The 16,642-nt window shown below is 33.3% G+C and overlaps 1 protein-coding gene across 5 annotated transcripts in view; it reads right to left on the bottom strand.

The window, feature by feature from the left end:
• Positions 1–16,642, bottom strand: part of cdh4 (cadherin 4, type 1, R-cadherin (retinal)) — a 473,468-nt gene that overhangs the window by 35,402 nt on the left and 421,424 nt on the right. For all 5 annotated transcript variants that reach the window (XM_073915480.1, XM_073915481.1, XM_068224104.2 and 2 more), the window contains one exon: positions 3,747–3,932. In XM_073915480.1, the coding sequence (XP_073771581.1) occupies positions 3,747–3,932 (186 nt within the window). The remainder of the gene's footprint in view (positions 1–3,746; positions 3,933–16,642) is intronic.

Below are 16,642 nucleotides of genomic sequence, written 5' to 3'. Positions count from 1 at the left end.
ACCATATTTTATCCATAACCTACAGAAGATAAAAATAAGTATTAAATAGCTACATAAAACAACATCATGCAAATAAAAAGCCATCAGCCTTCAAACCTTTTTTCATTATGACCCCTGGGGTTATTACGCTAATGACACAATTATAGTGTTAGTTGTAGCAAATTGATTTTACGACACAATGTTAAACTTTGACACATTTACGGCACTCACGTACATTAAAAATAAGGGCCACGACTTTAAACCAACGAACATTCGTGTGCTGTAAACATTCTGCCCTCCATTCTCATTAAGTGAAGTTAATATTAAATAATAAAAAAAAAAGAATAATTTCTATAAACAATTATATGGTTGTTAGACTGTTGCACGTTTTTTGTGTTTTCAATAAGCTTCTTCAAATAGTTCCTATTGGTGTGTGTGCACGGTTGTATGCAGTGTTTGTATGCCTATAACCAGTGTTGGGGAAAATTGCTTTTGAAAGTAGTGCATTAAAATATTAAGTTACTCCCCCCAAAAAGTAATTACAGTAAGTGCATTACTTAGTTACTTTTTATGGAAAGTAATGGTTTATATTACTTCTGTGTTACTTTTGCGTTGCTTTTCCTTGCCTGGCTGTTTGATCTCTTTTAGAACTTACAACCGCCTATATAACCTACACCTTCATTTTGCTTTAAAAAAATCTTGGATAAAATTATTTATTTTAGTTATTTTGAGAACTTTCTGAACGCAGAGCTATACATGCTGTATATACAGAGAAATGACAGCATGTAATGTGTTTGCTACTTTTGAATGTTTTGTTTTATTAAGTAAAACCATTCTGTCACTGTCCATTGACATAAATACTGCAATAAAGCCTACAGTTACTAACATGAAATATTTATATTAGGTCAAAAAGACATTTTAAACCTTTAAAATGTTTAATAACAAACAGTAAGACAATGAAAACATCCCCAAATCAAAATTTCCCAAAAAAGAAAAAAAACTTAATATATTGTTACAAAACATGGTCGCTTCTACAGTAGACAGAGGTTCCATCTCCTCAACAATAAAAGCAATAATCATTTTTTAGTTAAGTCGAATTAATTGTTTTACCTGGAGAACACGAGCTGTTGTCAATTATTTGTTGTTTAGCTGGAGGTGAGGTGCGGGTGTAGTGCTTCCAGTTTTGATTTTTGATTTTTCAATGTCGTGTTTCTTGCAGTTGTCAAGAGTTTTATTTACACATTATTAGAGACATAAGTTAGTTGTTTAATTTATGGTAAATTAATAATAATGTGAAAGCCAAAACTTGAAAATATTTTACTAAAGGTAATTCAATTTTGAATATAGAGTATATGCTGATATCACGTCCGGGAAAGAAGAAGTTGTGTCATGAGGATGGAAGCAAGACAGTTTTTTGACCGTGTAATATAGTTTAGTTAAGTTGTTACTAAACATTTTCGAAACGACACCACTGGACTGTCTTATGTTACTCGCGTTCAAATCCCACTTATTCAAAGAAAGAATCAAGACAAGAAGGGAATTGATGCCACATACACACAAAATCTACACTTAACAACAATCCACTTCCTTTCTTCGATGACATCAAAATAACAAGAATCCATTGCAAAAATGTAAGTCCTGCCATTCTGACTGTTTGTAGTGATGACGGGCGATTCGCGAATGAAAAGTTGTTTTAACCGGATCTTCTAAGTGGTACTAGTTCATTAAATTGACAAGAGTTGACATGAAACGGTTTGCGTTTTCAGTACTAACATACTTACTTTTTAATAACATAACTTACTTTTAACCATAGACTGTTGTAAAATATGTGTAATATTCGTGACGTCACCCATAGGTTGAAGCTACACAAAAGAAGCTACAAGTGGGCGTAGCCAACCCTCACCTTTTTGTTTGCATGCCATCACACTGAACGGGGGATATAAAACAAGGGCAAAGAGGCGGAGCATAAGCGGAGCTACAGACACCTGCTAGCATTTTGCATAGACAGACTTTTCTTTGGGAGAAATGCTTAATACTTCATTACCTGCGACTTGTATGTGTTATGACCACATTGGTTGTACACTATCAATAAAGCATTTAGACTTTTAAAAACACTGTTGTAACAAATTGAGCCACTGAATATTGTTCTTATGACGTTTTTCTACAGGAGAAAAACTCAAATTACTTACAAATACTTCAAATATAGTCTGTGTTAGTAAATGCAAGGCTATTTATGAAATCCATATGCATAACACTGTATGACAACGTTTCAAATGACTGTTCTAGAGCCTACAGCTAATAAATATTTCAGATTCTGGAGTGCATTCAAGTTCTAAAGAAAAATATAAATGATAAATGATCCTAAATAAAACAAATACATCTATAGAGATGGTATAAGTATATAATATCACTCACCTAGGAAATGGAGACAACATGAATGATTTGTGAGCACAATTAAGTGCACAAAGCATGCCATATCATCTGATCATTGCAAGAAATAAATCCAAACAGCAACTGACTGTATAAAGCCACATAAAGCAAAACAAAAATGCAATGTATATGCCAAATTCAGTGGCTAATCACCCAAAATCAGCTCAGGTGAAGTGATGGCGACCAGCGAGACCTAGCGGTTACTCAAGTGGCCACGCTCTTAATTATGCAGACTTAACATAACTTAATATAAACGAAACGGATGAGTTATAAAAAATTAGTAATATTAGCTATATGAACCAAAATCTTTTTTGTATCAGGCTGTAAACATCTTTTTTTCTGCTGTAAAGGAATCTGCTCTATTGCAAGGTGCCGCTTGCTTATGACGCGTTACCCTCAACACTGTTTATAACCACCTCAGTGAACAGCGGGGGTTGTGAGTCACTAAAAGTGTTATTTTGGGGTTCATAATCGGGACATTAATATAAAATGTATACTGGAAATGACTGGAACCTATAATATGCAACTGCAATAAAAAAGGGCTTAATAACCTTGATAAAGAAAAAAAGCTAAATACCACCACTACTACTACTAATAATAATAATTTACAACATTATTAATACTTGAAAAGAAATCCTCCAATAGTCTCAGTAGTACATAATATCACTTTTTAGACACATTTTTATATTAAAAGCCAAGTCAAAGGGAGTGTAATAATATGTGTGGAAACTTCCTGATATTTGGAGACATGAAAATAATGAATAATGTGCATTCACTTCAGTGTGTTCAAAACGTATGACAGTTTACTTAACTGTTCAACCACTTGACATTGAGTGATTAAATATGTGCTAGAGAAACACATTTTTCGGCATTGTCTAAATTCAGCTTGAGTGTAATACTGAACTAAACAGATTTTTATTTCCTTTCATATTCTCAGACTTACTTTGTCATTGACTCAAGTGTGTGTCTGAATAAAGAAGGACTTAAATGAAATGATTGACATTTATGTTGACTCAAAAAGACTGACATCCAGAGTTTCTATAACAGACATACAAAAGTACACCATGTCATTCCTCTTTGCCTTATTGCAGATGCTGCCATTTTCGAGTGCCCAAAATGCCACTGTCATGAAATCAAATGAATGACCAGAATGCATAATGTTGTGTAAATAGCTCATTGGATGATTTTTGTCAGAAGACTCAGTGATGAGATGAAATGAGAAGATGTCACACATGAGCAACTTCAATAAGTATGTAGAGCTTGAGTAAAAATCAACAGATCTGCAGCCTGAGAATCAAAAATAATGTCTTACATTGTAGGCAATTGGTAAAACTCACCTTAACCACTATGACCCTGCCATCATTGGTGATTTCATCAGTGCGTATGGTGAAATGGCCCAACGGGTCTCCTCCTGTGATCCTATATACAGCATTCCAGTTGGGTGTATGAGGCTGATCCTTGTCTCTGACTGTCAAATTGGCCACCACAACACCCACAGCATTCTCCGGGACCTCTCCTAGAAACTAAGAGGAAGAAAACACAAATAAAATAAGGCAATCCAATTCTTTTGCTTTCCAAATGTACTTTTAAGTCCCAAAATGCACAATCAAAACATGATTTATTGGAAAGAAAATGTTAAATGATAGTTTAAAGCCTGCTGTAAACCTAAAGCCAGCTGATTAAGGTCCAAAAAAGACCAAAACAGGCAATGGTTTAAAGCAAAAAAATTGTAATAAATAAATAAAAATAATAAATAAATTAAATGAAAATAAAATAAAATTCAACAAAATAAAATAATATTCAATAAATAAAAATAAAATAAATAAAACTAATAAAATTAATAAAATAAATAAAATAAAATTTCTACATAAATCAAATACATACAAATATATTTTTTTTCTTGGGTAGTTAGTGTTGTTTTTGACAGCTTTTTGGGTTGCCTTCTGCAATATAGTTTATTGGTAGGTATGATTTTGCATGAACTTGTATGAATTAGCACTACGATATCTCAATATATCTACATATTAAAAATATAATCCATACAAACTTCATACTTCTAATCCTAACTATAAATTACTCCTAAGTTTAGAGTGGTTTAAAAGTTGGATAACAATAATGTAGAAGCACATAGCCGAAACTGTAAGCCTAAACTTAACATAAACTGTAAACAGATCCCTTAAATCTGATTGGCTGATTAAAATGTTCCAGGATTAACATATATGTTATACTTTGTGAAATCACACAGACCATAGTTCATTGTAGATGGTGTAACGGCTACATTTTAGATCTTGTTTGTTACACACTGCTCTTGAAATAGTGTCACACACTCTGCTAGCTATACCCACAGCCCAAGGTGCAAATGTGCAGTAGGCTGTTGCACACAAACACAAGCTCATTACAGCTCAGTAATCTGCTGTTTAAAGGGGTTATGAAGTGTGTCCGCCAGATGCTGTTTACTGTAATAGCATCACCATGCAGCCGAGACTACAGCCAAATACACACTGATACATGCTCAGTGGAGGCTACACACTTGCTGTAGATTCCCAAGATACAAGAAGTTTTACAACAGTCAAGTTCGTCGAAGCAGAAAAAAAAAAAAAAAAAAAAAAAAAAAAAAAATATATATATATATATATATATATATATATATATATATATATATATATATATACACAACAGTTCTGTCTGGTTCTCAAATCTGATTGGCTGATAGCAGTGCAATATTCTGCAATATCAGAACTCCTACAGCCTCTTTACCCTTTGTGTATTACTCCGCCCACATACCACCAGCAAAAAGTAGACACTACAGATCTAAGGTTTAAAAGATGCTTGCTCAACTGTTTAACTGTTAGCTTATGATTTGAATCCGGAAGAAAGTAGTTCCTCATACAAAAGGGTTTTTGAGACTCTCCATGTTTGATTTTGTTTTTATATACACAATTATGCCGTCAAACTGTTGTATAAACGCAATATCACACTCGTAGCAGTGCGATATGACTGTATATCGGCACTGGTGGTGGAACTAAGGCACGCCTCCCACCAGTGCCGATATACAGCCATATCGCACTGCTACTCGTGTGATATTGCTCATATCATTTCGGCTACATTAAAAGCAGTTATTAATTTTTTAAACACCATTTTAAGGACAAAATTATAAGCCCCTTTAAGCAAATTTGGTACTCAATTGGTACTAATGAGCCCAAAGTGTGCCAAGAAAATATCCCTCACACCATTACACCACCATCACCAATCTAAACCATTGATACAAGGCAGGATTGATCCATGCTTTCACGTTGTTGTGCCAAATTCTGACCTTACCATCCGAATGCCGCAGCAGAAATTGAGACTCATCAGACCAGGCAACATTTTTCCAATATTTTATTGTCCAATTTTGGTTAGCTTGTGCAAATTGTAGCCTCAATTTCCTGTTTTTCGCTGAAAGAAGTGGCACCCAGTGTGGTCTTCTACTGATGAAGCCCACCCGCCCCATGGTTCGATATGTTGTGCATTCAGAGATGCTCTTCTGCATTCCTCTTTGTAATGAGTGGTTAATTCTCCTCTGACCTCTGGCATCAACAAGGCATTTGTGCCCACAGAACTGCCGCTCATTGGATATTTTCTCTTTTTCAGACCATTCTCTGTAAACTACTTTTTTTGGTCACACTTTATTTTGATGGTTCGTTTGTTGAATTTAAGTTACTTTGCAACTAATTCTTATAACATTATAAGTAGACTGTTAGGGTGGGGTTAGGGTTAGTGTTAATTGACATGTACTTGCAAAGTTTCTAATGGTCAGTTAAATGTCTACTGCTGAAGGAGCAGTATCAACAGATATAAAGCAGACAGTCTACAAACATTCAAATGGACCATCAAAATAAAGTGTTACCTGACATTTTAGTTGTTTGAAATAATATAATATATAATAAATAATATATAATTAAATAAGTCTGTAAAATTACAGACTTGGCAGCTTATTCTAAGATTTTTGCAGCATAAAATACAACACTAACCCAGACATTATAATACTTTAAACTATTAGAAATGCTCATAAAAGTCTCTTTTCCCAACTTTTTAAGGTTAAAAGATGTCAGAAGAAAGATCAAGGTCTCATAATGCTAAACAAAAGCACACAATACAAAAATAAAAAAAAACATTAATCACAAAATACAGAAAACTGTTAATGTACGGATTTTTTTACAGTGTAGCTCACACTAAGTTGCACTTACAGCAGTCATAAAAAAGTGAAAAACTGCACAACAAGATAACAATAAATGTCACACACAAACTTGAAATGCCAAACAGAAACAAGTTTTTTTTTTAAACTAAATCTTTCAAACGAACATTAGAAGAGCATGCCTGCATGCGTGACTTGCTGGAAAAAAGTAATTAAAAGTGTTTTGAAATTTCAGGAAAGCAATTTACTTTATATCGCCACTTTACTTAGCAACTCCCCACGCTTACATAAACACTTCAGATAATTGAAATTAAATAAGTGATGGTTTATTTTCATGGTTTTGGGCGAATGATAGAGGGACAGCGATGAAGCAGGTTATATCTAGTGGCTGTAGTGATGAAAACATCACAGGACCGTCCTGTCTCTCGTACGCTGTCTGGGATGCACAGCTGCATTTACTGATAAGCCGAAAAACACTCTGTTGAGATCAAACAAATGTGCTGTGTCCCTTCCAGGATGGGGTGCAAGAGACCAGGAGAGGACAGGACAGTAGAAGACATGATTGACTGACTGATTGATCTGTGCAAAATCACAGTCTTCTTGCAGTACAGGCTACTGCTCTCAGTTTGATGAAAAAAATAAATAAATACATCCTCTGGGGGCTAGTTCAATAAGATTGAGAAATTGTGTGTATGTGTGCATGTATGTGTGTGTGTGTGTGTGTGTGTGTGTGTGTGTGTGTGTGTGTGTGTGTGTTTGTACCGACAGAAATAAGCAGAAAGAAAGTGATATTTGTTTATGATTTGTGGATGGAATTTGTGTGGGGAAGTTAGGAAGACATTCAGAGCTTATACAGAGAAAGAAAAAAGGAAATTCATTTCTTTCTCCTCAGTTCCCTTGGTGTTGTACAACCAAGGGCAACATTTAAGCCACATTCTCTTCAAAATGTCTAAATGTAAAGAAATAATTAAAAATGTATGGATATCTCACAGGCACCATATTAAATGTGCTAGTTTGATGATGCAAAATGATCTCTGACGGAAATGAATTAATTAGAAGAATAATGGATTTGCTGTCTTTCATCAATATTTAGCACATTTCAATTGAAGTCTGTTGGAAGAGCTGAAGATATTCATTTCTAGTAACACTATTCATATTTAATGACACGTTGGCCGATGTTCAATTTATTTTTAAAATCTCACTTCACTCAAGAGTTTACATTTGATTTTTTTGTAAACAGCTCGAGCCACACAAATAAATAAAACAACTAAAAATAAACCCTTTTAAACGTAAAAGCACAAACAGTCTTTGGTTTGCTGAACAGTTTCTTTGAGCGATAAAGAACATTTTGCTTAGGTGTACTTTATTTTTTACTTTAAATAGTTAAATATTCTGATTTAGTAGCACAACAACCCTAAATCAATTTAATATATTTAATGTCAATCATAAAAATATAATGTCGATGTTTATGATGAATAATAAATAATCCACAATAAATAAATAGAGATAAACAAACAAATGAACAAACAAACAGTATTAGCAACTGTGCTGAGTAGGGATGAGGAGTCAACTCAAAAGAGTCGAGTCTGTTTTTTCAAATTCTCCTGAATAAAGCAGTTACTTTCTACAGCTATAATGCTCATTTTCATGTTTCATGACCACAAGCATTCTAGACTTTTAAATAGTGCTGCGGGATGAAGTTTGCTTTCATTTTCAAAATCCTATAAAGCCCTTACACCTTTGGCATTTTGGTTGTTAAGCAGTTTTGTTTGGATAAGCTGCGATGTCAAGCTTACTGTGGGTGAATTTGGTTTGGATCGGATACTATTGGCGGATAGATGTTTTAAATTAGCACTGTAGGTAAAATTACGATGCAATGTTAGGCTATTGGCTGCTGCTATAAGCTCAATTAATATACTTATTTAACCTATGCCTATTTCACAAATAAATAAATAAATAAAACACTAATCACAATGACTAAAGTCGCAAAGATTTCTTTATTGTCACAAAATCTGACAATACATGTGGTCATTTGCTTTGGCCCTGAACGCATGTAATTTCACCTCTAATTCATTCTTCTGTTTGTTTTAGTAAGCCAAACGAAATTAGTTTCCAAAAGAGGATTTTTTAAAATAAAATATAGCCAAGGCTGAGTGTTCAAAAACTAGGTCTTACTCACTTCTTTTCTTCCGATGTATGCCAATCCCATTAACACACCCTTATTGAATTACAACTATGAACAAACTGCACAAAACAAACAGTTATATTTAAAAGTAATTAACTATTTAGAAAAAGTTTACTTTAAAAAAAACACATTTACGAAAGAGAGCAATATGATATGCTTTAAGGCACAGTCTGTCATGCTGCTTTATTTTTTTTATTTTAGGTTTGTTAATGTATTAATTATTTAAGTAATTTTTTTTAATGTATGAGGTTTAATATTTTATTGGTCATTAAATCAAATGGAAAATCTAGCTATTTTGTTTATTGATTGGTATATATTGATATATATTTTTTACTATCTTCAATTGAGGTGTTAATTTTTGTTTGTGAATAAACTGCTACACGTCTTTCCATTAAACATTTCAATATTAATTGATGTTTTACCTTTCTTTCACCAATATTGCAATGCAATTTTCTAAATGATCTAAACTAGACAATTAAAAATGCAGTAACAAGTGTAGGTAGATAACTATAACTATATATATATATATATATATATATATAACTATATTTTATAAAATATAAAAATTATATATATATATATATATATATGTGTATATATTTATATATATATATATATATATATATATATATATATATATATATATATATATATATATATATATATATATATATGTGTGTATATATATATATATATATATATGTATATATATATATATATATATATATATATATATATATATATATATATATATATATATATATGTATGTATATATATATATATATATATATATATATATATATGTATATATATATATATATATATATATATATATATATATATATATATGTGTATATATATATATGTATATATGTATATATATATATATGTATGTATATATATATATAAATATATATATATATATATATATATATATATATATATATATATATATATATATATATATATATATATATATATATATATATATATATATATATATATATATATATGTGTGTATATATATATATATATATATATATATATATATATATATATATATATATATATATATATATATATATATATATTCGGCTTAATTATAATATTATTATTATTATTATTATTATTATTATTATTATTAATATTATTATTTTATTTTATTTATTTTTTTTGACTGCACATGATTTACTACTGTTTATGTCTAAGGAGAACTGCACAATGTAAAGCTGCAATTGACGCAGTAGCATTGTGTAAAGTGCAATATGATACAGCATGTTTAACCCCCGCACTCTTTTAAGTGAATGTAAATGGAGTTGATTCCGGAGTCAATTCTACCAACTAAATTATTCAAAAATTGAATTCTCGACTCCAAAAAACCCAAACCGAACATCCCTTTTGATGAGAGATTTAGAGAGTACATAAAAGTAAAAGTAGAGACTAGAGAGAAACAAAAACCTCCCTACAGAGTCAAGATAAAAAACACGACTACATAGATGTGAGTTTATAGTGTCCTAAGGAAAATAGATCCATACCATCCCAGCACATAAACAGTAATGACTAGAAAGCCAGTAGTATATTTATGCTGTCACCTGTGGCTTTAAACTCTCCACTTCTTCAACATCATCTTCATCTAAACCGCCGTTACCACCATCATCATAATTATAATTGTCATTACAGCCACTTCAAAACAGAGATTGATCGTTTAAGTCTTCAAATTCAGCCGTATTTTGCTTTACTCTCAACAAGCGACAGCTCTTTCCATATTCATGTGCTTTTTACATGAATAAAACATACGGCTGTCTTCAAATTGGAAGCGATATATCTGCTAGGTTTACACCCCCTCAAGCAATTTCGCTTAATTAGCTTGCTTACGTTTCTGAGGGTCTCCTACGGCAAGATGTATACTTGCTTCATTCCTCTGTCAAATGCAAATAATCACAGAACATTTCTAGCCTGCTCCGACTCAGTCTGTGTGGGTGAACGAGAGGAGAGAAAGAGCGATAGGATGGCTGAAAAACAAAACAAATTAGTTCTAGCACATAACTCATGAATTCAGCTCCAAAGATATGCGTTTCAGCATAGGACTGCGTCGATCACAAACACGCAATTGAAAGACGCACAGGCCCAAAGCCATAATGTTCACATTCTCAGCTTTAAAGCAAATGCATTTAACTAGCAAAGGCACGTAGTGATGAATTTCAGACATCTACGCGCAAGTCAATTAGCTGTCTGCGCTTTACAGTCAAGGTGTTTGATTTTTCTTCTTCTTTTTTTCCAAGTGTACTATATTCAACAACAACAAAAAAAAAAGATTCAGCAAGTCTCTCACAAACCGCTGACTGAATCAACAAACCTCTCACAAGTGTCAGGTCGCGCGAGCCTGCCGTACATCAGTTGTGGCTGATTTTCTCCCAGCTCAGTGATATGTGACACAAGTGTTTGTTATTGGGAGCGAGAGCATGTGCTGAGTGTGGGACTTAATTGCTGGTGTCATCTGGGTTAACTTGCTCTGTTTGGACCTGTCATACACATCCAGCTAAGACAAGACAACCCAAGCACTGGAGCTGTTCTTCTGCTGCACTGTATAATTACAGATGCCTCAATGGACAAGGATGTACGCGCCAGAGAGCCTGTGTGAAGGTGAAAAAAAACTGCAAAACTGGATAAATTTAAAAAGTATGAAGAGTAATCAAGTGGGTGGATGAGCAATGAGTTCTTTGTATTTTAGTCTTGCTTTCAATTTCACCGGGTTTTCCTTTCACTGTTCATTGAGATGGAGAAAGTGTGTAATGCACGGATGAGAGGATCTTAGTGTGTATTACTTAGGCGAGGTGTCACGGAAAGATGGATGGAGGCCTGTCTTTCCTATCTCTCCCTCCCAACTCTCCATCTCAGTATGGGCCATGAGTGTTTTTAGACCCTATTTTAAATCTGCGATAAACTGAGCTGTCAGCACCTTGAAATATCTGTGATTGTGTGATCTCTTCACGTTTGCTGAAAAAAAAGTAGCCTAAGCTGTTCACTGTGAATCCTCATTAAGCAACTTTCAAGTTTGATATATTTAGTGTTATCCTCATCTCTTTCTCTCTCTCTCTCTCTCTAAAAAAATAAAATAAAATAAATAAATAAAAAAAACAGCAGTTGTCAATCAAATAAGTTTCATACTTCTTAGAAAAGTTCGCCCCCCCCAAAAAAAGCACTAGCTACGACTTCAGCTAAAGTGTGCAAAACTGGAATACTGCATAAAAAGTTATTTGCGGATAAACAGCATCTCTATTCTATGAGTTATAGAGAATAAAATAGTCACTTCCCAATAAACTAGTGCCAAATATCAAAAAGAAAAATGGAATTTGGTGCAGTAGGAGAAGCCAATGTGGGCCTTTTTTCTTAAACAATAAATTACTTCCACCTCAGAAGACAAAGATGAAGCACAATGAATAGGTGGTAGTTTTTAGAGGGTTGAGAGTCTTTTCCACTCTTTTCTGGGAGGTAATAATACCCAACCATTTGGATAATGGAATTTGGTTAAGCAATTTGAGAATGTTCAAAACAACATTTTGGATCTGATGACTAATGCCATCCTATAGTGACTATTTTTGTTATCACATGATCTGTTAAACAAAATCATACTACTTTTTAAGCAAATTCTGGAATGTATTCTGTAAATGCATTTCCAACATAGTTTATGCTCATTTCTTCTTATCGGATAAAAAGTTTATCCCACTAAATTGTATATATACCTTTTTATGTGCATATTCTAGATTTATGTGCATCTTGGGTTTTCTAATTAGCATTTTAAATTAAATAGTTCAACATGTGCATAATGTGGGGAAAAAAAGTATTGAACACCTCACCATTTTTCTCAGAAAACATATTTCTAAAGGTGCCATTGACTTTCAATTTCCCCTGGATGTTAGTAACAACTAAAGAAATCAATATATGCAAAGGAAAAAAATCTTATTAGTTTACAAATTAAGTTTTATGTGTAATAAAATGAAATGACACAGGCAACAATTATTGAACACATGAAGAAACAAAGCTATAGAAAGGCAGCGAAAGCCCAGATAGTAGCTGAAATCTCTCAGTAGTTTTTCAGAAGCATTCTGCCCTTCGACATTGTAAACTAATATAAGCTGCTTCAGTCCAACATGTACATTACCAGTATGATGACGATGAAACCAGGGTGGACATTTCAGCAAGTCAATGATCCAAAACACAGCTTAGAAAACTCTCAAATGCTTTCAGAGAAAGAAAATCAAGCTGTAGAATGGCCCAGCCAATGAAATTACTTGAATCCACTTGAAAATACAAAATTATGATCAGATTTGATTGACGAGACCCACAGAACCATCAAGATTTTGACTGTGAAAAACTCACACCTGAGCAATTTATGTGTCTTCATTCTCCATATGAGAGGCATCTTTAAGCTGCCATCACCAAAAAAAGCCTTTTAAATAAAGTAATACAGATGTTCAGTAGTTTCTCCATGTGTCATTTCATTGTTATAAAAATGACTATTTATTCCTTGGAAAAAACATGACATGTTCTATACCATTTTCCCCTGCTGTAAAAATATGGTGATGGAAATAACGCAAATTACTCATGTTGTTTCAAACCCAAAAACCTTTTAGTCATCTTTGGAACAAAAATTAAGATGTTTTTTTACACTTTGATATTTTTATTTATTTTTTTCTGTGATTTCCTACATCCTTTAGGTAAAAAAAAATCTACAATTTAGAGTTTTTACATTTTGTTTTTATTTTTAATTTTACAGCATGTCCACTTAACCACAGGACCATTTTAGTTCGAGACGACCTCCATTCAGACAACAAAACTGTACAGGATATAGCTGTAAAGGGATAATAACCCAATATTAATGCAACAGAATCAAAACAAAAGCCGTTTTTTTTTTTTCCTTTTGTATTGAAGATGTAGTGGTCTTTTGTTTAAACAAGATTTACATAAGAAGGATTTCTCCTTCTTATGTAAAGGTTTGAGGCTCAGTGTATGCTATTTCCATGTGAACTCTAATTATTCAACTACTGTATATGCCTAGGTACAGTAAATAGAGTTTTCTAAAGTACTGTACCTTTTAAATAATTTATTTTTGCATTTTAACTTATTTACACAACAATAGTATTTTGAGGGCCTGCAAATTGAATGAAAATTCTGGTAAGAGGATTAGAGTGCCAGTTTTCAAAAGCAATGCTGTTGTTGTCTGTGTGCAAACTACGGAAAAAAACAACAACAATTTTGTAAAAACATTAACATGATGTGCATTACATATTCAGTTTATAGGCATGTGTGAGTGCTTGACAGCCAAAACAACAAAGGGAGACTACAGGACTGCATTTTTCCTTTTCAACATCCTGAGTGACATCTTCAATCACTGGCCTGACATGCATAAAACAGTGTTTTTTTTTTGTTATTTACATGGATGCATGTGAATAGGGATCATTTTAAATAGAGAGCTTTTTAAAAGGACAAAGAAAAAAATAATGAATAGGTGCTCAATGATTTTTTCTAGACATATGTACATAAATCTGGCAACATTTTATAATGTTTGATGTGCCTATTACAGCAGTTCAGAAAAATGTCTAGCAAGTGGCACTAAAAGGTTACTAATGCACTTGCATCACTCACACTAAACCCTATACAGTGTTATAAAACTAAATATGCAATAAACGCATCTGCTGAACACATGAACACATAAAAATGACTGGTTTTCAACCTTTTTTGATAATGTAATATAGTGCTTATGGAAAGTGTGTATGGTACAGTGTTTATTATGGTAATTGATAACCACTTTAATCATAATTTGTGCCGTTTTTTTTTTTTTATAATGACACTAGTGATCAGTGTCATTTCTAATAAGCTTGTGTTTAGTAATCTGTATGAGTTAAGCTGTTAAAGTGGTAGTTCACCCAAAATTAAATACTATGTCATCATTTACTCATCCTCCACTTGTTCCAAACCAGTTTGGGTTCCTGTATTTTGTTGAATGCAAAAGAAGATATACTGAAAAGTTTTAGAAAAAATAGTCATTGACTTCTATTGTATTTTCTTTATATGAGTGTAAATGGATATTTTTCTTGTTTATAATATTTATCAGAATATATTTTGTGTTCAACGTAAGAAAGGAATTCCTAAAGCATGATGTGAGTTAGAGTAAATGGTGAGGAATGTTTCATGGGTAAACTACTGTATGTCTTTAATCTTCAAAACATATTCGTTATGTAATTAAATACATTGTATATGCTACGCAGAAGCTGAGTTGTGCTTCATTTAAACTCAAAAACCAGCGTAATTGGTTCTTGGTTCTCAAAACAAAATATGGGAATAAAACCCAAATACATTTGTTAGCATATCTTCAGAATACTTTAAAGCAGGGATGTCAAACTCAATTCTTGGAGGGCCGCAGCCCTGCACAGTTTAGTTCCAACCCTAATTAAACACATCTGATCAAACTAATTGAGTCCTTCAGGCTTGTTTGAAACCTACAGGTAAGTGTGTTGGAGCAGGATTGGAACTAAACTGTGCAGGGCTGCAGCCCTCCAGGAATTGAGTTTGACATCCCTGCTTTAAAGGGTACCTAGTTTAACTCTTTTTCAAGATATAAATCTTAGTATATTCTTAATATAGGATTTAATATAAATCTTTTGAGTCTCCAGAATGTCTCTGTAAAGTTTTAGCTCAAAATACCCATCAGATCATTTATTATATCTTTTTAATTCTGAGAAATTTGAGCTGTTATAACATTGTAGCTGTTTTTGTTGGATGTGTCTTTAATACCCCACCATTCCGATATGTGTGTCAGAGCCGTAGCTTTTCCTTAAAACAGTAAAAACTTTCCCCACTCCCTGCTGAAAAATCCAGCTTAAACCAGCCTAGGCTGGTTGGCTGGTTTTAGCTGGTTGACCAGGCTGGTTTTAGAGGGGTTTTGGCCACTTCCACGCTGGTTTCCAGCCATTTCCAGCTTGGTCTTAGCTGGTCAGGCTGGAAAATTACCAGCTAAATCCAGCTAAAACCAGCTGGACCAGCCTGGTTTATGCTGGACATAGCTGGTTTTGGCTGGGCTCCTAACTTGGCTAGGCTGGTCAAGCTGGTTTTAGCTGGTCATCTCCCAGCCTGACCAGCTAAGACCAGGCTGGAAATGGCCAAAACCCCTCTAAAACCAGCCTGGTCAACCAGCTAAAACCAGCCAACCAGCTTAGGCTGGTTTAAGCTGGATTTTTCAGCAGGGCTGTTATTTGATATATTTGTAGTGGAGTTAACTCAAGCCTTTCTACAATGATGAGTCACAGACAATATCGTAATAAAGTTTGCTTGCGTGCATTCGCTTGCAAACACACACACACACACACACACACACACACACACACACACACACACACACACACACACACACACACACACACACACACACACACACACACACACACACACACACACACACACACACACACACATACATACATGCACGTTTAGCTTTGCCCTGTTTTTGCATGGCATATGTAACAGGATACACATTAGAATCCACTGCTGGATGGATATCTGTTATGTTAATGTACAAAATAAACCTGCTTTAAGTCCACAAACCAGGATTGCTTTTTCTTTTATAATTCTTTTATAATTGTACTTGCATGCGGTCATGGTGATGAATTACATAGCGATTTTACTGTTTTCTTTTATTTTTATTTTTATTTTTTTTACAAACGAGCACTGTTTTAAAAAATGTTTTAAACTTGTAACACAGTGAGCTGAACAGTTCTTTTAATCAGTTGCTTTGTGCAAATACTGTCTTGTGAATGCCTGTTACTACGGAAAAATATAAATAAGCATCTGTCAATCAATTTGGTGTGCGGGGAAA

This window comes from Danio rerio, chromosome 11, assembly GCF_049306965.1.
Source record: "Danio rerio strain Tuebingen ecotype United States chromosome 11, GRCz12tu, whole genome shotgun sequence".
In the NCBI taxonomy this organism is placed as follows: domain Eukaryota; kingdom Metazoa; phylum Chordata; class Actinopteri; order Cypriniformes; family Danionidae; genus Danio; species Danio rerio.
This window is presented reverse-complemented; position numbering and strand designations above follow the sequence as displayed.